The sequence below is a fragment of the Erinaceus europaeus genome, chromosome 10 (genome assembly GCF_950295315.1).
Source record: "Erinaceus europaeus chromosome 10, mEriEur2.1, whole genome shotgun sequence".
In the NCBI taxonomy this organism is placed as follows: Eukaryota; Metazoa; Chordata; class Mammalia; order Eulipotyphla; family Erinaceidae; genus Erinaceus; species Erinaceus europaeus.
Window position 1 is genome coordinate 609,499 of NC_080171.1, and position 25,735 is coordinate 635,233.

Below are 25,735 nucleotides of genomic sequence, written 5' to 3' on the forward strand. Positions count from 1 at the left end.
CTTATGGTGGTGTGGGGAGTTGAACCTAGGACTTTGGAGCCTCAGGCAGGAGAGTCTCTTTGCAGAACCATTATGCTGTCTACCCCTGCCTTGTAGTCTTTTCTAGGTGATCAAAATCCATTTTTTCCCCAAATTCTTATGTCAGTGGAAATGAGTTCCGTAGCTATATTCATTTGTACGCCAGGTTTCTACCTTCTGTCTGTATTTCTTTTATACACACACTATAGTTTTTCAGAATTTAAATATTTAGTGTGCATTTTGACTCTACATGTAGGACACCACTTGGACTTAGAAAAAACTCTGTGTAAACGTTGCTTCATCATGGTGACTTTAGTTGACATAATTTAGTCATGTTTCCCAGCGTCCATGAGGATTGTTGACTAGCTTTCCAGAGGAGGGTAGAGGAGCTTGTCGCTCTAAAGAGCGCTCACTGCACCGGCGTCTTGCGGCCCTCACCTGGCATTCTGCTTCTGATCTCAGATAGTCCTGTACTTGCGCATGTGCCTGGCTCACAGTGCGGGAGTGGCGCCCACCTCCCAGAGTCTGGCTGACATGCAAGATCACGCCCCGGCCATTGGACGTTACATCCGGACATTGATGTCAGGCGGCCAGGCGGCATCCTCCTCCTCGTCTTCCAGGAGCGGAGAAGCCAACCCCGTGCACATCTACGTCGGCCTGCTCCAGCAGCTGCTGGCGGGGGTCGGAGGTAGGAGGACACGAAGCTCTTTGTTTGGGGATATGTAGCCAAGTCATTGCTTCTCCTCATGACTAAGTGAAAATGAGGTCTTGTTTCTTTTTTTAAACATATCTGACTCATCCTTGATGGACTGTTTCTCTTTTTAGAAAGAAAGGCTGATAACATGTTTTGCTTTGGAAATGGGCGTGAAGAACAGAACATCTTTTTATAGATAACTTAGTTTATAGATGTATTATATTGAATTACATACTGTCATTTTTGTTTTGTAGAATAGGAAGGTGTTTCCTAAACTAGTGGCCTTATACTTAAAGAAGCGTAGCAGACTTTATCACTCCTTGAAATGAAAATGGCTCTAATCTCTTCATACTTAGGTCTGCCAGTCATGTACTGTCTACTGGAAGCTGTCTCTGTGTGCCCAGAAAAGCTGGCTGTCAAATTTGTAGATAAAACAGAATGGATTAAGGTATATCTTATTCATGTGTGTTTCCTTCTGATTCTGCACGTTTTAAGTTTCAGTCTTGCTGCTTTTGGTCTCCTACCAGTATTCCTGTGGCATTTCCTGCTTTTCAGTTTTTAAAGAAGTATATGCCTACACCTAGAGACAAGAGAAGTGGAGAAGTGGAGAGGGGTGAAGTAGACAGGGGAGAGCCACACCTGCAGCACTGCTTCACCGTTTGCAGGCTGTAACAGGTGCTTCCTGCCAGGTGTGCCATCACCTAGCCCTCATTAAACACCTCATCTCCTCATTAAACACTGGAGGGAGTGTGGACAGGGAGCCTCAGTGATTCTAGGTGAGAGTCGGGAGTGAATCAAGAGTCCTATAAGAAAAATAGAACTTTTCTGTTTTAATAGTTACAGTGATGGAATAGGTTTGTATAGTTTTAATTAAAAATATGTGAAATGTTTCTTTTGCATACCTGCTTCTCCCCTTCCTAAACATCCCCCTAGACTTTCTGTCCCTCCACTCTCAGCCATTACTTATTTACATATGTCATACTTTCTAGACTTGTTCATAAGGAAAGCATGTTTTATTTTTTTTTTCTCCCAGGCTGGGTTGTATCTTTATGCATGAGGCACTAGAGGCGTCAGGTTCACTCCCCTGCACCACCGTAAGCCAGAGGTGAGCAGGGCTCTGGAGGAGGGGATATATATATATATTTTTTTTAATTTTTTTTTTAATTACCAGAGCACTGCTCAACTCTGCCTTATGGTGGTGCAGTGGAGTGATCCTGAGATTTTTGGAGCCTCGGGCATGAGAGGTCTCTTTGCATATCCATTATGCTACCTACCCCTGCCTGAAATAAATTTTTCTTTTTATTTAAAAAAGCAGCATACTGTTCTCTTTTTTACCTTCTCTGACTTAGCATTAGGACATAGAGCTAAACTCATGTGACTGTAGGTCAAGTATCCTTTTAGACAGCTTCATTGTTTTCTGTTACATAAAAGTGATATAACTCACTCCTGACCCTTATTTACAGTTACATAGGGGACTTCAGCTTGCAGTGAAACATATCATATTTAAAATCATATTCCCCAGGTTGGAATTGAGGTCATATGCTTTCACAACTTAAAAAAATAATTGCCACCCAGGACACTCAGGATTTCAAGCAGTTGTATACTGCAGAGCAGCCTCCTTGATTTAAAAAAAAAAAAGTCATTTTATTTTATTGAGAAAAATGAGAGAGAGAGAGACCGACCCACGGAGAGAAGAGACACCACAGTGCTGTTCCGCCTTCCACGGCTCCCCCGGTGCTGTACATCGTGTCCACGCTTGGTGCCGAGGCTTGAACCCAGAGCTTCGTAAACTCTGCCTGCAAATGGTTTTCCATTCCTGGCCTTAATTCTGAGAACATGCCTTCCCCCAGTCACGTAGGAGAGTGTTCTTGTCACAAGGGAAGAATTACCAGGTTTAGAACATCAAAATCAAGCTTCCTAGTTAAATTTGAATTTCATGGAAACAGTGACAAATGTATTTTTCATTTTTTTTTAGTTGACTGATTCTTTTAATTAGTGATTTAGTAATGATCAATAAAGATTGTGGGATAAGAGGAGTACAGTTCCACTTAATTCCCACCACCAGAACTCCGTATCCCATTTCCTCCCCTGATAGCTTTCCTATTCTCTATCCCTCTGGGAGCATGGACCCAGGGTCACTGTGGGGAGCAGAAGGTAGGAGGTCTGGCTTCTGTCATTGCTTCCCCGCTGAACATGGGCGTTGGCAGGTGGATCCACACTCCCAGCCTGCCTCTCTTCTCTTTCTATTTATTATATCTTATCCAGACTACAGTTCAGCTCAGGTTTTAGTGGTGCTAGGGATTGAACCTGGGTTCTTCACACCTCAAGCACGCAGCCTAAAGTACAGTTCCTGTGTTACCTATCACCCGACTCCAGAATAGTCCTTTGTTAGTATAGCGAGCCCTGACGCATGCCCAGACATGGCTCTCTTGGAAAGCCCAAGTCAAGTTCTGTGTAGAAAACACACACACACACACACACACGCGCGCACACACACACACACACACACACACACACACACACACACACACACACTACCTGGTGTGAGGCCACCTGTGCATCCTGGCTGAGGTTGGCTTTCTGGAAACGTCTGAAATGTACTTTTCTGGAAATATGGTTTCATGAAATAGCTTCTCACCCAAATACGTTTTTATTACTTGTCACTGTCCTTTAATCTAAACCGTGGTAGGCCATTGCAGTGCCAGTGCGGATGGCTTATCTTCTGGACAGCCCAGCCTGGCTGACTTCCTGCTTCTTTGTAGCCCGTAGTCCAGGAACTTGTTTGTGTCTGTGTGTGATTTTCATGCCTGAGGCCCCAGAGGTCACAGGTTCGATTTCTGGCACCACATGTAAAAAACAGTTTCCATAAACTGTTGGTGGAACACAAAATACCTATTTATTCCCCTACCACTGTTGTCTGTGACAGAATAGACTTGTCGTGATAACAGGTCATCTGCCCTCCACATCTTTTTGGTCCTTTACAGATAACTGCTGGGGCCGGGCGGTGGAGTACCTGGTTGAACACACACATCACTATGTGCAAAGACCCAGGTTCAAGCCCCCAGTCCCCACCTACAGAAGGGAAGCGTCTCTAGTGGTGAAGCAGGGCTGCAGGTGTCTCTCTTTCTTCCTTGCTATCTCCCTTTCCCCTCTAAACTTCTGTCTGTCCTAGCAAATAAATAAATTAATAAATAACACATTATTTATTTTGTGAGTATTTTCTTTTAAAACATTCAGGAAAAAAAATCTGCTGACATTTGCGTTAGGTCGCCTGTGTATTCCATCTGTTTCATGTTTTGGATTTTTGAGTTCTTGAGAATCTTGGTAGATACTATAGTTCTTATTTTGAAATAATAGCATGTGCTGTTTTTCTCATGAACAGTAAGAGACTATCCCTTTAATTTCAAATGTTGGATGTTCTTAGCAGAAAAATCACGGTTTCTTTTTCTATTCTGCTCAGAGTCTGATGACTAGCAGCAAAGAAGACATGCGTGAGCTCGCGGCACTGTTCTACTCGGTGGTGGTGTCGGTGGTGTCGGGGGAGGAGCTGAGATCAGTGATAGAGCAGCTCATGAAGACTGCGAAGGACAATCACGTGTGTTTGCTCTTTCTGTACTGTGGGAGCTGTTTCCTGAGGCATCTAGTATGTCTCCGTGTTGGGCACTCATCTGTCTGGCGAGCTTGCCTGAGGGGGTGTGCCCGGCATCTGAGTGCCTGGTGCCCGCGGTAGGCAGCTACCACCTCGGTGCTAGGCCCACGGTGGGGGACGGGGTCTCGGCAATGTTCCTGCTGCTGTTTTCTTTCCTCCTATTGCTACCCATGAGCACACCTGTCCTAGCAGAAGACACTGCCCAAACCATGTGCTCTTAAGTATTTCCTTACCCTGCTTTCTTCCTTTTTCTTTCTTTTTCCCTTTTTACCACAGCCCTGCTCAGAACCTGGAACTTTGGAGCCTCAGGCATGAGAGTCTCTTTGCATGACCACTTTGCTATCTCCCCTGCCCCATTATCTTACTTTTTACTTGGAGATTCAGCTTTAGAAGTAGGATCTGTCCACCGTGCTTTGTTGGTGGTCGGGAGCAAGCAAATTTGAAAACGTGATCGTGCAGGGAGGGTTGAGTAATTAAGCTAGAAGAAAGCGTATAGGTGCTTCAATATACAAGAGAGTCACCTCATGCAGACTGGAGCATTGTGCCTAGGGCTCCAGAGCCTCTAACTGCAGTGAGTCCTAGCGGGGCTTCGCTTCTCGCGGTCTCCCTCGGCGTCTACTGGGGAGATGGCCGTACTCAGTCCATAGTTATTTCCACGTATTCTTGCCATGTGACAGCAAGACAGACTTGTAATTTGTGTTTGATTCAGAGTCCAGAGATACAGCATGGGTCCTTGCTTGCGTTGGGGTTCACAGTAGGAAGATATTTGGCTAAAAAGAAGATGAGGCCGACAGAGCAAGGAGACTTGGAGACAGACGCCAATTTCCTGCCCGGACAAGAACAGGCCATTCAGAGCGCCACAGAAACCATAGGTGATTGACCTGCTGACTTGGGTGCTGCGATTTTTAGTGAGGTCGAATCTGACCACACTCTGACTTGTTTTCAGAGCATTGCAGTTTAAAGTCTTGGTGTAGGGGGCTAAGTGGTGGTCCAGTTTCTCCGTAATGCGTGTGGTTTAGACGTGATCTTGATGCTAGACAAATTCTGTGTTCTTAGAAATAATGAGAATGAAAAAGAATTATGAAAACACTTTATTTTTAAAGATACGTTTCCATATAGCAAAGATGGTTCTGTTGTGGAGAAATTTAATCATGAAAAGTGGACAATACTGTGTGTTCGGTTTCTGTGGTGTTTTATTACAGAGTAAATATTAACAGATCATCAGCTGGGAGATACGTAGATTTTGTTTTGCTGGCTGCGCTGGCACATAAAGCTGGCTGTGCGCGCCTCTCTTTCCATCGCATGTGTCCACAGGCTCATTTTTGGACAGCACGTCCCCCCTTCTCGCGGTTGCTGCCTGCACTGCCCTGGGTGAGATCGGCAGAAACGGTCCTCTGCCAATCCCTAATGAGGGCTCTGGCTTTACCAAATTACACCTTGTGGAAAGCTTACTGAACAGAATACCTTCCAGCAAAGAGACAAATAAGGCAAGTTGCTTCTTTTCCTTCACTTCTGAAATGCTTTTTATTCATAAATGTGTAAATGATTGGAATCAGTCATGAGCCTCAATGGCTATCTGTGAAGGAGGGATTAAGTGGAAAAAGAATGACAAAAGAGAGGGAAGTCTGCCACTCATGCTTCTACGTGCAAAGTATGTGTTCTGGTTTGAGACACCTTACCAGCTCCTAATTGCTTGGTTTTAATTTTAGATTTTTTGCAGACTTTAACACACACACACACACACACACACACACACGTTTATGCATCCCAGTGTTGCAGTTTAAAATACAAGAGTTAATGAGCCGAAAAGTCAGTTTACAACAAATTTAAAAGTCATATAATCTCATCCTGCTTGTAATATAATCCTGCTTATAATATAATATAATCATCCTGCTTAAACTCTCCTGGTCAGACAGTGTAGCTTTTATTAGCTGTGATTCGCTCATCATTTTTGACCATAACCGAGTGCTTATGAAGTATTGACAGTAGTGTGTTAGGTGTTTCACATATATTGATTAACTAAATCCTCCAAAAGACCAAATGAAGCAGGTGCAGTTGTGTTCTCTGTTTTCTGAGTGAGGAAACAGGTGAAGGTGACAGACTTGTAAAGACTTCTAAAATGGTCAGTCTTTGATGGGATCCTAGGCCCTCTTGCCTCAGATCTACCTTTGTGACGGAAAGGTTGACTCTTAAAAACTTTCCTTTTGCAGTTGGAGACCCTTAGTGGGCTGAGTATTCCCACCTCCATAGCTACACACATAATCATGTTAAATTAGTCTAACTGGGTGGCCTCCCCTGCAGAGTCATTCTGACAGCTGTGAGGGAGCCCAGCTCTTAGGATATACTGTCTTTAATCTTTGAACCCTCTGTTCATCTAGATGAAAGAGAGAGCGGTCCAGACTCTGGGGTATTTTCCAGTTGGGGATGGAAACTTTCCTCACCAGAAGCTCCTCTTGCAAGGTCTGATGGATTCTGTGGAGGTATTTATGCTGCTCTCTGATTGCTGTTACTTTGTCTGCTGGATTCTGTATGCCGGAAGACGGGAACCCAACTTGCTGGGTCCCAGCCTCAGGCAGAGCATCCACGGAATTACCGTCCGCAGGAGACATTTTCATGAAATCGCTGAGTCAAGGCAACTCAGTTTGGTGCAGGGAGACACCTACTCCTTGGACTAGGGGGATGGGTGTTGGTCTTTTGCTTGTCCTCAGATGTGAGGCACCCTCCCTTTAAGCGGCCAGTGCAGTAAAGGTCTGTGATTAGACAGTTGCTGGCCTAGTAGGGTCAGCAGCCCGGTGGCCTAACTGGCTCCTAGTCTAGACTCACTTTTTTTTTCCTTTTTACCAGAGCCCTGCTCAGCTCTAGCTGCTGGTGGTATGGGGCATTGAATCTGGGGCTCTGGAGCCTGCTCAGGCAGGAGAGTCTTTTTGCATGAACCTTATGTCATCTCCCCCGCCCGTTACTTGGTTCTTGTTATCTACATTTCTGTACACTCGCCTCTGAGACCTTGGGGCACTTTAGAAAAGCACATATTTTCTTCTTTTTAAAAAATTTTATCTTATTAGTGATTTAATAATGATCGACAAGATTGTAAAATAACGGGCACAATTCTACACAGTTCCCACCACCAGAGTTCTGTGTCCCCTCCCCTCCATTGGAAGCTTCCCTATTCTGTATCCCTCTGGGAGCGTGGACCCAGGGTCATTACGGGGAGCAGAATGTGGGAGTTCTGGCTTCTTCTTCTTTTTTTAAATTTCCTTATTGGGGAATTAATGTTTTACATTCAACAGTAAATACAATAGTTTGTACATGCATAACATTCCCCAGTTTTCCATATGACAATACAACCCCCACTAGGTCCTCTGAATCCTTCTTGGACCTGTACTCTCCCCACCCACCCACCCACCTCAGAGTCTGACTTTGGTGCAACATGCCAATTTCAGTTCAGGTTCTACTTGTGTTTTATTTTCTGATCTTGTTTTTCAACTTCTGCCTGAGAGTGAGATCATCCCATATTCATCCTTCTGTTTCTGACTTATTTCACTTCACATAAATTTTTCAAGGTGCATCCAAGATCTGCTGGAAACGGTGAAGTCACCATTTTTTATAGCTGAGTAGTATTCCATTGTGTATATATACCACAACTTGCTCAGCCACTCATGTGTTCTTGGGCACCTGGGTTGCTTCCAAATTCTGGCTTCTGTCATTGCTTTTCCACTGGACATGGGTGTTGGCAGGTGGATCCACACCCCCAGCCTGTCTCTGTCTGTCCCTAGTGGGGCAGGGCTCTGGGGAGGGGAGGCTCTAGGACACACGGGTGAGGTCTTCTGCCCAGGGAAGTCAAGATGGTGTCATGGTAGCATCTGCAGCCTGGTGGCTTCTTTCTCTTAAAAAACTTTCTATGATCCTTCAAGTTCTAGTAGATTCTTTAGGATTTATAATTAAAACGTAGCACAGTTTCTAACTGCACACTAGCTTGAAAGCAGAGACTTTTTGCTTTACCATGATAAAACAAGTATCTGGTGGTGTGACTGCTGACAGCAGAACCTCCATAAATACTAGCGGAGAATAAAGAGACATTTGCACTTACGACAATAAACTCAAAAAGGCAGGGTGAATAGTTCTGTATGGGAGAATCAATACTGTTTTTTTCTTTTTGAGAGACCATTATTTAATGAATTTCAAAGGGTAGAAGTAAGTGAAAAGCTAGCAGTGTTGTAGAGAGATTAAACAGCGCAAGGACTGGTATAAGTATCCCAGTTCGAGCCCCCGGCTCCCTCTTGCGGGGGGTTGGGGGGAGCGATTCACAAGCAGTGAAGCAGGTCTGCAGGTGTCTGTCTTTCTCCCTCTCTGTCTTCCCCTCCTCTCTCCATTTTTCTCTGTCCTATCCAACAACAACAACAGCTATGACAGTAATACAGTAACAACAGTAACAACAAAATGAAAAAATGGCCATAGGAGGAGTGGCTTCAGTGTCAGCACCAAGCCCTAGCAATAACCCTAGAGGCAAAAAAAATGAGAGAGAGATTATTGTTATTTTAAAAAATATTTTATTTATTTTATTTTTGAGAGAGATGCAGAGAGAGACACACAGAGAGAAACACCGGAGCACTGCTCAGCTCTGGTTTATGGTGGTGCTGGGGATTGAACCTGGGACTTAGGAGCCTCAGGCGTGAGAGTCTGTTTGCATAACCATCATGTTGTCTCCCCCACCCGAGAGAGATTCTTTTTGCGGAGCTGGGGCCTCACACCTCAGCAGCTTCACCCCTCCCTCCTGGACTGTCTTTCCGTCAGGTGGACCGAGGCTCACTTAAAAGAAGGGCTCATGGGAGTCGGGTGGTAGCGCAACAGGTTAAGCGCACGTGGCTCAAAGCGCAAGGACCGGCGTAAGGATCCCGGTTCGAGCCCCTGGCTCCCCACCTGCAGGGGAGTCGCTTCACAGGCCGTGTAGCAGGTCTGCAGGTGTCTGTCTTTCTCTCCTCCTCTCTGTCTTCCCCTCCTCTCTCCATTTCTCTCTGTCCTATCCAACAATGGCAATAACAATAATAAGTACAACAACAATGAAAAACAAGAGCAACAAAAAAGAAAATAAATATTAAAAAAATAAATAAGGGCTCGTAGCCCCAGAGGCGGCGCTGTGCTGAGTGCCTTCACTGTCCTTGCTTGTCCTCCTGGGCCGTGAGGACAGGATTCTCTGTCAGGGATTCGGAATGCATTGTGCGTGTGGATCAGAATCCCCTTAGTCTCACTTTTTAGCCCTCAGCTTTCCTGAGAACAGCCCAGGTGGAAGAGTGACAGCAAAGCAAACTGAGAAACGAAACTGTAGAAATGGATTTTCAGAAATGCTTCCTCTGATTCGTGACTACTTCTTTGCATTGCAGGCCAAACAGATAGAGCTGCAGTTCACAGTTGGTGAAGCTATTACCAGTGCTGCGATAGGGACTGGTTCTGCGGCTGCCAGAGACGCCTGGCTGGTGACGGAAGAAGAGTATCGCCCCCCTCCAGGTGCCCAGTCCCCAACCAGCTGACTTAAGCATCAGTATGAGCCTGTGGAAGGATTTCTTTATTCATGAGAAGGACAGGAGCAGAGACCTCATGGTTGAAGATGCAGTGCATTATCCCCTGCGCCACCTCCTGGACCACTCAGCAATAGGATCCCCTCTCCCCTCGTCTCCTCTCCTCTCCTCTCCTCTCCTCTCCTCTCCTCTCCCCTCCCCTCCCCTCCCCTCCCCTCCCCTCCCCTCCCTTCTTCCCCTCCCCTCCTCTGCCCTCTTCCCCTCCCCTCCCCTCCTCTCCCCTCTTCCCCTCCCCTTCTCCCTTTCCTCTCTCCCCTCTCCCCTCCCCTTCCTCCTCCCCTCTCCCCTCCCCTCTCTCTTCCCCTCCCTCCCTCCCCTCCCTATCCTGTCTTCCCTTCTCATTATCACATTTGAAGCAACATAAAAATGCATATATTTCATCTTAAAATTTGTCATCTTTTTCAGATATGTCTGCCATATCAGCTAGATTCATTCAAGAGACATAGTGTATTAAAGGGGGATTAATATTTTTTGAGCAGTTTTAAGTTTACAGTAAAAATAAAGACAAAGTTACGAATGTTTATGTTCCATATTCTTAGACATGTATAGTCTTCACACTTGTGGGCATACGTTTTCATTTTGGAAATGGAAATCACCTCAACCTTTGAAAGGTCATTTGGCTTTTGCTGGGATCTGGGTCAGGTGATGGCCCCTTCAGCCTCCAATAGCTTGTTTGAGCACTACCATCGCCACTCAGAATCTAATGCCCTAGGATCATAACATGAGTAAAACGGCTGGCTTAATTTTTACAGGCAACTCTTTGGGTGATTTCACTCTCTTTTTTTAACTTTTAAATTTATTTATAAAAAGGAAACATTGACAAAACCATAGGATAAGAGGGGTACAACTCCACACAAGTCCTACCACCAGAACTCCATATCCCATCCCCTACCCTGATAGCTTTCCTATTCTCTACCCCTCTGGGAGTGTGGACCCAGGGTCACTGTGGGATGCAGAAGGTGGAAGGTCTGGCTTCTGTCATTGCTTCCCCGCTGAACATGGGTGTTGACTGGTGGATCCATACTCCCAGCCTGTCTCTCTCTTTCCCTAGTGGGGCAGGGCTCTGGGGAAGCAGAGCTCCAGGACACATTGGTGGGGTCGTCTGTCCAGGGAAGTCTAGTTGGCATCTTGCTGGCATTGAACCTGGTGGCTGAAAAGAGAGAAAACATACAAAGCCAAACAAACTGTTGACCAGTCATGAAGTAATTTTCACTTTTAACAGTCTCTGCTTCCCCCAGGGGTCACGCTGAATGACGTCGTTCCATGGGTGTTGGATGTCATCTTAAACAAGCAAATCCCCAGCCCCAACCCACATGTGAGGCAGGCTGCCTGCATCTGGCTCCTTTCCCTGGTGAGGAAGCTAAGCAGCCACCAGGAGGTGAAGGTAAGTGACGGCAAGCACTGCCAGAAACTGCTTATGGGATCTTCATGACTGCGAGGAGAGGAGGCAGGAAGGAAATGACAGAAGGTGAGGTGTTAGCAAGTCACAGACATTTTCAGGTCAGCTCCACATGGAGTGGCGACTGATGGTGACATATGAGCTGGACAGGAGATGAGTCTACGCTTGAGAATGTCAGGTCAGGAGTGGCAAGGACGGACGGACTCAAACTATGTGCATTGGATTTACTTGTCAAATAGTGCAAGCTGGAGATGATTTGGCTGCCTTCAAATGGGAAACCTACCCGGGCTTGTCACTGCCTTGGGCCATGGATTAGTCCACGGATAGCCTGGGACCAGCATCCTTTGCAGACTGAGTATCCTAACGCTCCCTCTCCTCCTTGCAGTCGCATCTTAAAGAAATCCAGAGTGCCTTTGTTTCAGTTCTTTCGGAAAATGATGGTAGGTTTTTGCAAAGGATTTGCCTGCTAAACTTGATTCATCTTGTATTTTTTTATTTTATTTTATTTATTTTCCCTTTTGTTGCCCTTGTTGTTTTATTGTTGTAGTTGTTGTTATTATTGTTATTGATGTTGTCGTTGTTGGATAGGACAGAGAGAAATGGAGAGAGATGGGGGAGACAGAGGGGGAAAAAAAGACAGACACCTGCAGACCTGCTTCACCGCCCGTGAAGTGACTCCCCTACAGGTGGGGAGCCGGGGGCTCGAACCGGGATCCTTACACCGGTCCTTGCGCTTCGTGCCACGTGCGCTTAACCTGCTGCGCTACCGCCCGACCCCCTCATCTTGTATTTTAAGTTGTGACAAAATGAGCATAAAAGAATGGTAGGGAGCCACTGAGCTCTTGCTAATCAGAGCATGCTCTGAAGTTCTGCGTTTTCATGAAGCAGAGACCTCCTTAAGCTCTAGTTCCTGTGCCGCACTGTGGCTCTCTCTGCTTTGAGTCCTTTTCCTCTTTGGTTTGGACCGAGAGGCAGCAGAGATCCTGTGTTCCCCATCAGCATGGTGGCTTTGCTTCACGAGCCGTTTAAGCACCTGCGGCCTGGCTGAATTCTCCTTTTTAAACAGTCGGATGCCACAAGCGTGTCTCCACCTGCCTGTGTGTGGCTTGCTCTCCCTGATCCTTTGCCCACTCACCAGGCTCACCAGACCTATGATGTAGGCTGCTTTTAAAAAAATAATGATAAATAAATAAAAAGTCAGAGCCCTGATGGTGGTGCTGGGGATTGAACCTGGAACCTCAGAGCCTTAGGCAGGAGAGTCTGTTTGCATAACCATTATGTTATCTTTCCTGCCTTGAATGTAATTCTCATCACTGGAGCACTCTGATATTATATCTACTGAGATAATCTCATGTTTTTCAGTCTTTGATATCTTTTGGACTTAATGATACTATTTTTAGATCTTTGCTATCTTTTGGGGGGTTAATGTTAAAACTTTTAAAATATTTAACTTCATAGCCAGTAGATAAACTTTTATTAAAATAGTTTTTTTTTTCTCCTTATTTTTGTGTAGAACTTAGCCAAGATGTTGCCTCAAAAGGTCTTGGTTTGGTCTACGAGCTGGGCAGTGAGCAAGATCAACAGGAACTGGTTTCTGCTCTTGTAGAGACACTGATGACTGGCAAAAGGTACGGTGACCTTGGCGTTTCAGAAGGTCTGAACACACTGGACACACTTCGCAATATACTGACATATCAGTGAAAATCAGCGTTCCTTTTTCACTAAACCTTTTCTGATTTGGAAATCAAAATTCATTATTCTGTGGATTGTAATTCTTATCCATGTGTACTACTCAGAAACAAAACTATTTAGAAACTTGCTACTTAAGTCTGACTTTGAAAATTGAGTAACCTCGAAATACTGAAAGCACTAGATCACAAAAATGCTGCATTGATTGTTGGACAAATGAGAATTGCTATGTGGAGAAGAAACTTGCCTGCCTTTGCTGATCTGATGTTGAAGCATATGGGGCAGGGCTCTGGTCACTTTGATGCTTATGTTCCTGGCTTGCAGGAGGCCTGGCTTCTGGCACGTGGCTGTGTCCGGGCAGCTGAAGTATAGGAATGCCTCTTACATATATGCATGTGCTCATTCTGGTCTCGATGTCACAAAATTCCCAGCCTGATGGGATTAGCTGACTTACATTTTTGTGCAGGGTGGGTGACGTACCAATTAGTTGAATACTGGTGTGAAAAAAATTTGAGGCTTTTAAAAAATGCTCGTTCTTTTGGTTTAGAGCGAAACATGAAGTCTCTGGAGAAACAGTGGTATTCCAAGGGGGAGGCCTTGGCAAGACTCCAGATGGGTAAGTGTGCCAAGTCTGCTGGTCAGCTGCAGACACCTTTAACACAATTAACGAGAGCAGGCACAGAGTTCGTTTCTGCCTTCCCGGGAGATGAGGCGTATCAGTGAGAGAAGAAAACTGACCTCGAAAAGCATAGTGTGGATCTGGCTTTCTGGGAAGCAGACAGCGAGATGGGCTATGGGTGTCAGAAGTCACTGAAGAATTTGCCTGGGCGGAGGAGGCGGCATAATGGTTCTGCAAAGAGACTGTCACGCCTGGAGCTCCAGCATCCCGGGTTCAGTCCCCCACATCACTATGAACCAGAGCTGAGCAATGCTCTGGGGAAAAAATGTGCCCTGGGGTCACCATCCCTGCCAACAGGACACCAGTGGTTGGAGGCAGCTGCCAGGGTGAAGGAGGTGCCTCCTGAGTAGCTGTGGAGCCCCTGGGCAGGCCTTCAGCCTTGTCCTCCTTTGTCACCTCACACACCGCAACCACTCTGCGACTAGCCATGAACTGATGGTGGTCTGGTCTGAGGGACCACAAGACCTCAGACTGAAAGTCGCTCTTTCAGCTCCTAGTCCGTGAGTTCTTGGGGAGTGGGAAGGAGACCATGGCATAGCAGCTCAATATTTAGTTCAGACCTAAGATTTTGGTTAGTACGGTTCACTTGGGGATTTTGTCATGCCATGCTTTGCATTGAAAGGCAGAAAAGGGAGTCGGGCGGTAGCGCAGCAGGTTAGGCGCACGTGGCTCAAAGTGCAAGTTCCGGCCTAAGGATCCCGGTTCGAGCACCAGCTCCCCACCTGCAGGGGAGTCGCTTCATAGGCGGTGAAGCAGGTCTGCAGGTGTCTGTCTTTCTCTCCCCCTCTCTGTCTGCCGCCTCCTCTCTCCATTTCTCTCTGTCCTATCCAACAACGACGACATCAACAACAATGGAAACAAGGGCAACAAAAAGGAAATAAATAAATATTAAAAAAAAAAAAAAGGCAGAAAAATGGTGCCAGGAGGTGGCGCACCTGGTTAAGCACACACACTACAGTGCACAAGGACCCGGGTTCAAGCCCCTGGTCCCCACCTGCAGGGGGAAAGCATCATGAGCCGTGAAGCAGGGCTGCAGGGGTCTCTCTGCCTCTCTCCATCCCTAGCTCTCTCTCTCTCCTCTCAATTTCTTTCTGTCTCTATCCAATAAAGAAAGAAAGAAAAACAGGAAAGCACACCAAGTGTTTTTACCTTTGGTTTCAACTTAGCACTTAATTTCTGAGACTCAACTCTCTCCCCATAGTTGCTCTGTTGTGTTATGCTGTCCTTTCCCTCACAGTCCTCAGGTGCGCTGCACCGTGCTCTGGCCTGCTGTGTGTCACCGGGGCCTTGCTTCCCTGCCACTCACGGCAGGAAACAGCTCTGTCTCTGATGTCCCTCAGCAGCTCACCTATCACACAGAAAGTTGCTTCCATTGTAGACTTCCAAGTTGTTACAGATGTCTACTTTTTAAAAACAAATAATACAAATGAGAAGTTACCTGATGAAGGGTTATTTGTTTAGAAGAAAAACAACAGGTCTCAAAGGGGTTCCTGGGATTAGAGTTGTCTAGCTCGTAAGACTTAGGACGCACAGCAATTGTCATCAGGTGGCTGGAGTGACTAGGAGGGAGACTGGGCATAACCAGTGAAGAGTCGCTGACTCCTCTCCTTTGGAGCTGCGAGCATGTTTCTTCTCTCAGACCTTGTTGATAGTAAGTTAGGCGACTGTTCATTCTTCTCTTTTATTTTATTTCTCATTGGTAGGGAGATAACGAATAATAGCTTAGTGAAAATGTAATATGAGATGTCCTAGTAGATAATATAATTGGTAATATAGTTGGTAATATAATTCCTTACCAGACTAGCACCACTGTGTTTGTTCCCAAGCCAGGGCCTCTCTACGTACAAGGAGCTTTGTTCTCTGGCGAGTGACCTTAGTCAACCAGATCTGGTGTATAAATTCATGAACTTAGCCAACCATCATGCTATGTGGAACTCGAGGAAGGTAAGTTACTATCATGGGACAGAGAATCTATTTACTTATTGATAGAGACAGAAATTGAGCGGGGAGAGAGACAGAGAGGGAGAGAGGCAGAGAGACCCCTGCAGCCCTGCTTCACTGCTCGTGAAGCTTTCCCCTGCAGGTGGGGACCAGGGGCTTGAACCCGGGTCCTTGCACGCCGTCATGTGAGCTCAATCAGGTGCACCACTGCTGGGACAGACTATTTTTAACTCAGTCTTCAGCTCAGTCCTGCCACATTGACGCAGCCACAGTAGATGTGCGTTGTGGTTTGCACAAGTGTATAATCAGAGAACTAGGCCACTCTGCAGCTGCTGCTACTGACTGGAAACTGGAACCTTCGGGGACGCCTCCGGGGAGAGCCCGGTCCCCGTCTCGTAGTTAGTATTTGGTCTCTTGCCGCATCCCATGCCATGGCTCCAGCTCTGCTGGTCTTTTTTAGGGTGCTGCTTTTGGCTTCAATGTGATCGCGACCAGAGCTGGAGAGCAGCTGGCTCCTTTCCTACCTCAGCTGGTTCCTCGTCTTTATCGGTATCAGTTCGATCCCAACCTCGGCATTCGACAGGCCATGACGAGCATCTGGAACGCCTTGGTCACTGACAAGTCAATGGCAAGTGTCTGCACTCAAGTTTCCCTGGGTTCCACACAGGGTTAACATAGTGCTTCTTCCCATCCAGGTGGTATGTTATTTGTCTAAGCAGACTTTCTTTCATCCTTTGCTTTATTCCTTCTCTCAGAGTATTAAAGATGTTCACGGCAGTATTTATTGAAATCTCTGGGGTGGGGGGGCCGGGCAAGTAGCGCAGCGGGTTAAGCACGTGGTACAAAGCGCCAAGGACTAAGGATCCCAGTTCGAGCCCCCAGCTCCCCACCTGCAGGGGCGTCGCCTCACATGCGGTGAAGCAGGTCTGCAGGTGTCTGTCTTTCTCTCCCCCTCTCTGTCTTCCCCTCCTCTCTCCATTTCTCTCTGTCCCATCCAACAACGATAGCAATATCAACAATGGCAACAAGAGCAACAAAAATGGGGAAAATGGCGTCTAGTAGGAATGGGCTCATAGTGTAGGCACTGAGCCCAGCAATAACCCTGGAGGCAGTTTATGTATATTTATTGAAATCTCAGAAATGCAGACCATGACAGTGCGGCTGTGTGATGCGTGAGGACCCACAGTGCGTCTGTGTCCAGGAGATGCTGAATGTCAGCAGGCGCCTCGCCCGCTGTTGCACGCTGTGGGGAGGACAGAACGGCGCTTGCGTGCAGGCTGTGCACGTGTTGGGGAACTGGGTGGAGAAGGGCTGCATGTGTCTTCTTCTCTTTTCTGTTTCCCTTTCATATTCCACCCGCTTCCCACCTTTACTATTTTACCATTTTTATTGGGGGAGCTACTGGCTCACAGTGCCATGCTGGTACGTGGGCACTGCAGTGTCTTCGCCCCCCTGTGAAGGTCTCTGCAGATCACTCTCACCACATTAGGTCCTGATACAACAGGACCCAAAGATTCTCTTCCCCACAATCCTTTGCTTTGCTGCAATACACCACCCAGTCCACGTTTCACTATGTGTTTTCCCTCTTTGTCCTTTTTTTTTTACTATGGTTTCAAATTTCTTTTTTTTTCTCATTTTTTGTATTTTATTATTTTTTTATTGAAAAAATGTAAACATTGACAAGACTATAGGATAAGTTCCACACAGTTCCCACCACCAGAACTCCGTATCCCATCCCCTCCCCTGGTAGCTTTCCTATTCTCTATCCCTCTGGGAGCATGGACCCAGGGTCATTGTGGGATGCAGAAGGTGGGAGGTCTGGCTTCTGTCATTGCTTCCCTGCTGAACATGGGTGTTGACAGGTGGATCCACACTCCCAGCCTGTTTCTCTCTTTCCCTAGTGGGGCAGGGCTCTGGGGAAGCAGAGCTCCAGGACACATTGGTGGGGTCGTCTGTCCAGGGAAGTCCACTTGGCATCTTGGTAGCATCTGGAACCTGGTAGCTAAAAAAGAGTTTAAAAAAGAATTTAATCAACTCAGAAAACTTGGTATCTTCCTTGGTTTTTGTCTTTTTTTTTTTCCTTCTAAACCAGAACACTGTTCAGCTCTGGCGTATGGTGGTGTGGGGATTGAACCTGGGACCTGGGATCCTCAGGCATGAGAGTCTATTTGTATAACCATTATGCAATCCACCCCAACCTGGGTTTTGTCTTTCTTAACCTGTTAACTCCCACTTGAATCCAGTCACAGATTCTGCTCATTCTCTTTCCACATCATCACTTGAACCACTCACTCCTTTCCTGGTAGAGAGGTTGTCACTCTACTCCTTGGCTTCAGTTGTTTAATGAGCAGCAGAAGGTTTTAAAATCCAAATGGGATTGTGCCCTCCTAGGTTAAAACCCTTCAGTGGCAGGGAGTTGGGGGGTAGCGCAGCGGGTTAAGCACACATGGTGCCAAGCGCAAGGATGGCATAAGGATCCTGGTTCTAGCCCCTGGCTCCCCACCTGCAGGGGGGTCGCTTCACAAGCGGTGAAGCAGGTCTGCAGTGTCTGTCTTTCTCTCCTCTTCTCTGTCTTCCTCTCCACTCCATTTCTCTCTGTCCTATTCAGTAATGACGACATCAGTAACAACAACAATAACTACAACAATAAACAACAACAAGGGCAACAAAAGGAAATAAAAAAATATTTCAAAAAAATCACACATGCCAGAGAAGTGGTCTTCTCCCCCCCCCATCTTTTTATTAATAATCAGTAAATAGACCTTTAAAGGGGAAGAAAAAAAAAACAGAAAAGGAAGCTGTTCACTATCATTATAAGACAGCTTATTCATAGATGTGAAATTTTTATTTTTATTTTATTTTTATTCTTTTCCTTTTATTAGGTTGATAAGTATTTGAAGGAAATTCTTCACGATTTGGTTAAGAACCTTACCAGCAACATGTGGCGAGTTCGAGAATCCAGGTACCATTCATTATTGGAAATATCAGATTTGTAAACCACAACTTAAATTTGTTTTCCTTCGTTTCCTTGTCTTATACTATGTTCCAAAGGAATAAGTTGAAACTCCCAAAAACATATTTCTGGTTGGGTTAAACTGTTAACAGTAACTATTTAAGTTCTAACCAGTGGCCAAAGTCCTAAAACTTATATGTATACATAATATATCTGTATGTGTTTACTTTCATAACTGTGTTAAGGTGGCCTTTTTCATAGATGTACAGTGTACAGTTCACTTGGCAGTGTACAGGGCCTATGGGTGTACGTCTTTGTTGGAAAAGTCACAAAGTCTTTGTTTTTCTTTGCAAAACTGTGTCATGACTTTTCTGACGGCCCAGTGTCATATCTAAAAGAGATTACTGTAGTTGTGGGAACAACAGGTGACTGTCTCTGCTCTATGCCTGTGGCATATTTGAGAAACTGAGAAGAGAATAATCATTGTTGTCTTGGGAAAAAATTAGAATTATAGGCAGAATCCATATTATTACTTGACATGAATGATTTGACTAAAATACTGAAATTTATTGATTCTGTATTTGAAACCAAGGTGTTTATTTTCAGCTGTTTAGCCTTGAACGATTTATTGAGGGGAAGATCCCTAGACGACATCATTGACAAACTTCCAGAAATCTGGGAGACTCTGTTTAGAGTACAAGATGATATAAAGGTATTGAATAAATCCACACTGATTCACAGAATAACTTAAACTTTCTGCACTATGATGCTCAGTAAATATCAGATCATGGTTAGAAAGAAAATAGCTTAAGCTGGAATTGTTAAATGTTTATGCTAAGTAGTTTAACATTTAATATCCAGTCAGTCTTTACACTGTTTTCTACCAAAGGCTTAGTCTTGATGTGTTTGAAGTTGCTAGGCTAGTCAGACTTTTTTTTGACCTTTTACCCATTCTCTTTATTATTTTTATTTTATTTATTTTGATTTCTTTATTGGGGATTAATGTTTTACATTCAACGGTAAATACAATAGTTTGTACATGCATAACATTTCTCAGTTTTCCATATAACAGTACAACCCCCACTAGGTCCTCTGTCATCCTTTTTGGACCTGTATTCTTCCCCTCACCCACCCCAGAGTCTCTTACTTTGGTGCAATGCGCCAATTCCATTTCAGGTTCTACTTGTGTTTTCTCTTCTGATCTTGTTTTTCAACTTCTGCCTGAGAGTGAGATCATCCCATATTCATCCTTCTGTTTCTGACTTATTTCACTCAACATGATTTCTTCAAGCTCCATTCAAGATGGTCTGAAAACGGTGAAGCCACCATTTTTAATAGCTGAGTAGTATTCCATTGTATATCTAGGCCACAACTTGCTCAGCCACTCACCTGTTGCTGGCCACCTGGGCTGCTTCCAGGTCATCTTCAGATTCGATTTGGATTTATGTCACTGTTTTAAAAGGCAGTCACTACATGAGCTTCAGTAGAAATCCTGTGCTACTGATTACAAACCAGTAACAATTTTGAAATAAATCCAGAATAAGAACTTTTATGGTTTTGCAAATTGGGTAAGTCATTCCCAAATTTGATTCCTCTAGGCTTTCCCTGGGCAGTCTGACTACTAGATATTTTGATTAAAATTCGACACTTGAGTTTTACCTTTGTGCTTTATTCATAGAAGTTTTTAAAAATCTGTGGAATACTCTCACAGATCTGTGCGTGCTGTCACGCTGTGGTTAGTTTCTGAACTATCACACTTGATAGCCATGGCTTGTATAAGGCTGCAGTAGGTCACAGTTAGTTCGAAAGCTTAGCATGGTAATATATTCCTTGATGGGCAAAGAGCCTTATGAAACGTTTTTTTGTTTGTTTGTTTGTTTTCTACCTGATGTTGAAAGTAAGATTAAGAAAACAACAGCCACTAATAATCTGTGTAGAACTAAAGGCAGATACATATGCCTTGTGAAGTACTTGAACGAGACTCTTGTGTGATCTCAAAATGTTTTGATTTTCAGGAGTCAGTACGAAAAGCCGCAGAGCTAGCCCTGAAAACTCTAAGCAAGGTGAGACCTCTCACTTCAGATTGGAGGTTAGTGGGACAGTCAAGGCCGCTCCTTCATGTAGAACTGCCTCCACGTTACGTGCGCTCCACTGTTCTGGACAGTGAGACTGGGTGTGTTGTCTGGACTCCAGTGGTCAGCACGGTGTCTCTCTGGCCTCTCCTACTCGGCCCTGAAGGTCCTGCGTTAGACACTTCCGCCACGTGGCGCCTGTCTTTCTCTCTTGGTTTCGCTGTGCTCGTGTGCTGACCTGCCTTCTTTCTGCAGCGAGCTTTCCCCTGGGCGCCGGTCTCTCGTTTACCAGGGACCGCCGCACACTTCAGCCGCGCCCCGGCAGGCTCACAGGGTGCCGCCGCTTTCTTACACGCGGTCTCAGCTCGCTGGGTATTGTGTCTTATGTCACCAGCTGGAAGACAAATCCTTAGAAAGTGGATAGTGAAGTCACTAATAAAATGAAAGAAAGAAAGAAAGCAAAAAAATGAATAGTGGGGTTTGAGGAAGCCTCTGGACTTGGAAACTTGATTCTCATCTGCACCTCATGGGCCAAAGTGGTGTTCTGGTGTGTTCTTTCTCTCTCTCCCTCTCTCTCCCCTTCCCTCTCTTCCTCTTTCCTTCTCCCATCCTTCCTTGTATTAATACTATATATATATATATATATATATATATATATATATATATATATATATCCCATATGAGTGCCAGCATTATGAATCCACAGCTCCTGGCAGCCGTTTTCCTCTTCTCCCCTCCCCTCCCTCCCCTCCCCTCCCCTCCCCTCCCCTCCCCTCCCCTCCCCTCCCCTCTTCTCTCCTTTCCTCCTCCCTCCCCCCTCCCTTCTGTTCTTTTTTTTTTTTTTAATTCCTACTATATTGGATAGAATTGAGAGAGAAGAGGGGGAGACAGAGAGGGAGAAAAAGATACCACAGACCGACTTCACTACTCGTGAAGGGCCCCCCCCACACACACACAGGTAGGTAACAGGGGCTTGAACCTGGGTCCTCGAGCATGTTATTATGTGCACTTAACTAGATGCACCACTGCTTTTTTTTCCCTTAAAGTATATGATCAAATTCTGTGCTTTATTGCTGGCAAACAGAACTCAGCTGCAGACGGCATTCTCCTGTCTCTCCTCACAGCATCATAGAATGTGGGCTCACTTTGTGAATCTGGGGAGAAGGAAGTGTTTCCTCGGGTTAGTGTTCTGATGAGCGGGAGGCTGGTGTCACTGATCCCCTGCTGTTTGTATGAAGGTCTGCGTGAAGATGTGTGGCCCATGTAAGGGAGCGGCCAGCCAGAGAACCATCGCCGTGCTCCTGCCCTGCCTCCTGGACACGGGAGTGATGAGTCCTGTGGCGGAAGTCCGAGCTCTCAGGTAACATGGAGGCATCTACCTGACCCTCAGCGAGAAGCCGGGCCTCCTGTAAGGAGAGACACCCAAGGACCCACCTGTGGGTGCGGCTTGTGCACGTGCTTGGCTGGTGCGTGCCCGCAGTGCTGTTAGATTCTACTCTGTGCCCCTTTTCTGTTTTAGAATGATTGGGCTGTCAGGGATGTCACGACACACTTTTTGCATAGGAAAACATGTCAATAAATGCCATGGCCTTTCTGACAGCCTGGGAGAATGCAGTCTAGGAGTTCTGGACTGTTCAGTTTTCGATTTCTTTATTTTTTATTTTTCTTTTTTTGTCTCAGGTTATCACTGAGGCTCAGGGCCAGCACTACAAATCCAGTGCTCCTGGTGACCATTTTTTCCACTTTATTAGATATGACAGAGAGGAATTGAGAGGGGAGGGGGTGGAGAGGGAGAGAGACACAGAGAAACCTGCAGGTGGGCACGGGGGTCTCGAACTGGGATCCTTACGCTTCATACTATCTGCGCTTAACCCTCTACACCACCGCCTGCCCCCCTGAACTGTTCAATTTCTATTTTGCTTTTAAAATTAATCAGTACTATCAGCACTGTTTCATAATTAAATCGCTGAGGAAGACAAGCTACTTTTAAGAAGCCACCCAGTATCTGTAAAGCAGTGATCCCATGGGGGGCACTGCCCTGCTGTGCTCAGTGGCGCTCGCTGGTGGCCCTGGGTCTCTATGGCAGGAGCCTGATGGTGGCTGTTCAGGCCACACAGGCCCGAGCCCCGACCGTTCCCTGCCCAGCAGAGGCAGGCGCTCGCTCACCGTGGATGTGCTGGTGAGACACGGGCCTCACAACGGCACCGTCAGCAGTTCTTGTCAAACTAAAGCCGAGCCTGGAAACGACCCAGCTTCTGCCTCTGCGCCGGGGAGGGGCAGGGACGTGTGAAGTAGCACATTGGGGACCAGACCGAGCACACGTGCAGGGCACAGGACCCAGTAACGGGACGTGCTGTGTGTGTCCTAGCATCAACACCCTCGTGAAGATCAGCAAGAGTGCAGGGGCCATGCTGCAGCCGCACGCGCCCAGACTCATCCCGGCCCTCCTGGAGTCCTTGAGTGTCTTGGAGCCCCAGGTCCTCAACTACCTGAGCCTCCGGGCTACGGACCAAGAAAAGGTGAGCCGAGGGCACGGGCGCTGTGTGCGTGTGAAGGGAGGCCCACTCAGGGCCTCAGGTGCACCCTGACCCTCAGGCCTCATAGCCGCCTCGGGGACCAGCAGGTCTGCTCACCGATCTAGGGCTCGGCTCCTGTTACCCACAAATGCTGGGCCTTCCACTTGCTTGTGCTCCGGACGGGCTGGGTGGAGAGGCCTCCTAGGAGGGGCACTGGTTTGTGGATCGGATTAAAATCACACTCTCATCCCCCAAATGCTTTAACTCTAAAGGTTTTAAAACACTTTTTGTTTATATTATTTAAAAGGCAGGTCAGTTCCTTCAGAGGCTTTCCATGAATGATTCCTGCTTAATAAATAGGAAAGATTTGTATCTAAACTTAAAAAATATTTATTATTATTTTTGCTTTGGATAGAGAAATTGGGAGGGGAGGGGAGCAAGGGAGAGAGAGACAGAGACACACACATGCTTGCAGCAGTTTCACTGCTTGTGAAGCTTTCCCCTGCAAGTGGGGACCAGGGGCTTGAACCTGGGTCCCTGTGCACTGTGATGTGAGTGCTTAACCAGGTGTGCCACCATCTGGCCCCTGTGTGTCAACTTTGAAATTGTCTAAAATTACTCTGCATTCAGATCTAACTGGACAGCCTATGATTGAAGTCTTCCTTTTGAATTACAAAGGAAATATATTTACTATGAAAGCTTAATCCTAGGAACAGAAAGTCGTTCCCTAGAGAGTTCCTTGTGGTCCAATGTACTGCTCTCAGCAGTATTTATTTTTTCTTCTAGACTTTGTAGTCACAGACTATAAAACAAAAACAAAAAGCATAGTACTTTGAGAGTAGTGTCCTGCAAGCGGAAGAGTGTTTGAACGATGTGTGTTTGTATTTAAGTCTGTCTCTCCCTTCCTTTTCAACGCTGTGTCGTGTTTTATCATGAGGTGGTAGTGAGTGTGTGATTTTTGTGTTGTCGGTAGTTACATCCTAGTCTCTCTGTAGCACATCTGCTGAGAGTCTCATTGTTTTGATCACACTTTCCTGCTGTCAGTGTCATTCGCTGTCATTTTCTGCCGTCTCAGCCATTTCTGCATCTTCTGTGAATGGTGCTTTTCTACCCAGGTCTGTCTTTGTGTATATTTTCACACTTGTCTGTCTTTATGAGGACTCTCAGGTTCTTGTTTATATATGCTGAGTATATTCTCGCAGTTCACTACTTAATTATTTAAAGAGTCATATTATTTATTACAAGAGAGGAAAGAAATTTTATGCGAGAGGAAGGAAGGAGTCAGGAACCTCTGCCAGCCGAGCCGCTGCCCTTTACCTATTAACTCGCCCAGACTCTCCTATAACCGCCCCTCTCTCTCTCCGCTGGCTGCTGCTTCAGCTCACGTTCTTTTTCAGTCAGTAGACTTATCCCTTTGCGGGTTTCCATTTCATGTCTCACTAGGTACTGAGGCGATGTGAATTCTAGTGCAGACTTAGCAGCCTTACCAGGCAGTCCACGTCCGTGTGTCTCACTTTGCTGCCAGTTTTATCTAAGAAGATCATGGAGCACTCCGCAGACATGTGTGTAGCCTTGCCAGGGCCTGAGAACCCTCGCAGCATGTGTGCTGCTCACGTGAGCACCGTGCACCTGACTTTCAGTGACCTGCTGGGTCTGGTCATTGCTCATCGACCCTGCAGCACAGTTGTTAGAAGAAAATACTGCAAATTTGAAGCCCTTTTGTAAAGTTAGTTCAATAAATTCCTTAAGGTTTTACGGCCTAAGCACAAACCCACTTAGACTCTTCTGCACCCAGTGACTGGAGAGCCAGAGGCCCCAGAAGACGAGATAACTTGCCTAGAGCCGGGCTGGGTTCACTTCTTTTCCCTTCCTCTCTCCCTCCTCCATTCTGGTCCCCAGGCCTACTTCTGGGGCTCCGTGCCTGTTCCCAGTGGCCATTTTCTTTTCTGTTAGAGGGTGAGAGACAGAGACAGAGAGGGGTAAAGAGACAGATGCCTGCAGCACAGACAGTGTCTGCAGAGACAGACAGACGCAACTCGGCTCCTCTACTTAGGAAGTTCCCTCCTGCAGGTGGGGACTCGGGGCTTGAACCGGAATCCTTGTGCGTGGTGCTGCTGCCTCCTGGCCACACTTCGTCAGTTTCTGTCTTGAATTTTTCACTGGCAGAGGTGCTGTCTCTACAGTTAAGTGACTGACTGTCGGCTTGGAGAAATCAGACACATTTTGACTCGCTAGACTTACACACTATTTTCTAAAGACAGGAAGTCAGGTCCTTTCATGAGAGCGGGTGGTTCCTTGACTAGTGAAGGTTCAAGTGTCTTCCTTTGTCTCCCCCAGGCTGCGATGGACAGTGCCCGGTTGAGTGCTGCCAAGTCTTCCCCTATGATGGAGACCATCAACACGGTCAGTTCCTACACGGGATGCAACGTCTGCTTGCTTACTTAAAGTCTCCGGCTAAACTGATCCGAGTGTAGAGGCCTGCTTTCTTTGTATCTGCTTTTCTTCCCTCCTAGCACAGTGCACAGGTTGGCTTCTGATGGTGCAGGGGATTG

At 46.2% G+C, this 25,735-nt stretch overlaps 1 protein-coding gene across 4 annotated transcripts in view; it reads left to right on the forward strand.

Annotated features, from left to right (window-relative positions):
• The window catches only part of ECPAS (Ecm29 proteasome adaptor and scaffold), a 119,306-nt gene that overhangs the window by 74,066 nt on the left and 19,505 nt on the right, over positions 1-25,735 (forward strand). For all 4 annotated transcript variants that reach the window (XM_060199017.1, XM_060199016.1, XM_060199018.1 and 1 more), the window contains 19 exons: positions 481-706; positions 1,069-1,160; positions 4,173-4,307; positions 5,071-5,233; positions 5,676-5,848; positions 6,740-6,841; positions 9,740-9,863; positions 11,173-11,318; positions 11,719-11,773; positions 12,847-12,961; positions 13,570-13,638; positions 15,528-15,645; positions 16,103-16,270; positions 18,525-18,604; positions 19,202-19,307; positions 20,611-20,658; positions 21,906-22,027; positions 23,036-23,186; positions 25,521-25,586. In XM_060199017.1, coding sequence (XP_060055000.1) covers positions 481-706; positions 1,069-1,160; positions 4,173-4,307; positions 5,071-5,233; positions 5,676-5,848; positions 6,740-6,841; positions 9,740-9,863; positions 11,173-11,318; positions 11,719-11,773; positions 12,847-12,961; positions 13,570-13,638; positions 15,528-15,645; positions 16,103-16,270; positions 18,525-18,604; positions 19,202-19,307; positions 20,611-20,658; positions 21,906-22,027; positions 23,036-23,186; positions 25,521-25,586 — 2,259 coding nt within the window. The remainder of the gene's footprint in view (positions 1-480; positions 707-1,068; positions 1,161-4,172; positions 4,308-5,070; positions 5,234-5,675; positions 5,849-6,739; positions 6,842-9,739; positions 9,864-11,172; positions 11,319-11,718; positions 11,774-12,846; positions 12,962-13,569; positions 13,639-15,527; positions 15,646-16,102; positions 16,271-18,524; positions 18,605-19,201; positions 19,308-20,610; positions 20,659-21,905; positions 22,028-23,035; positions 23,187-25,520; positions 25,587-25,735) is intronic.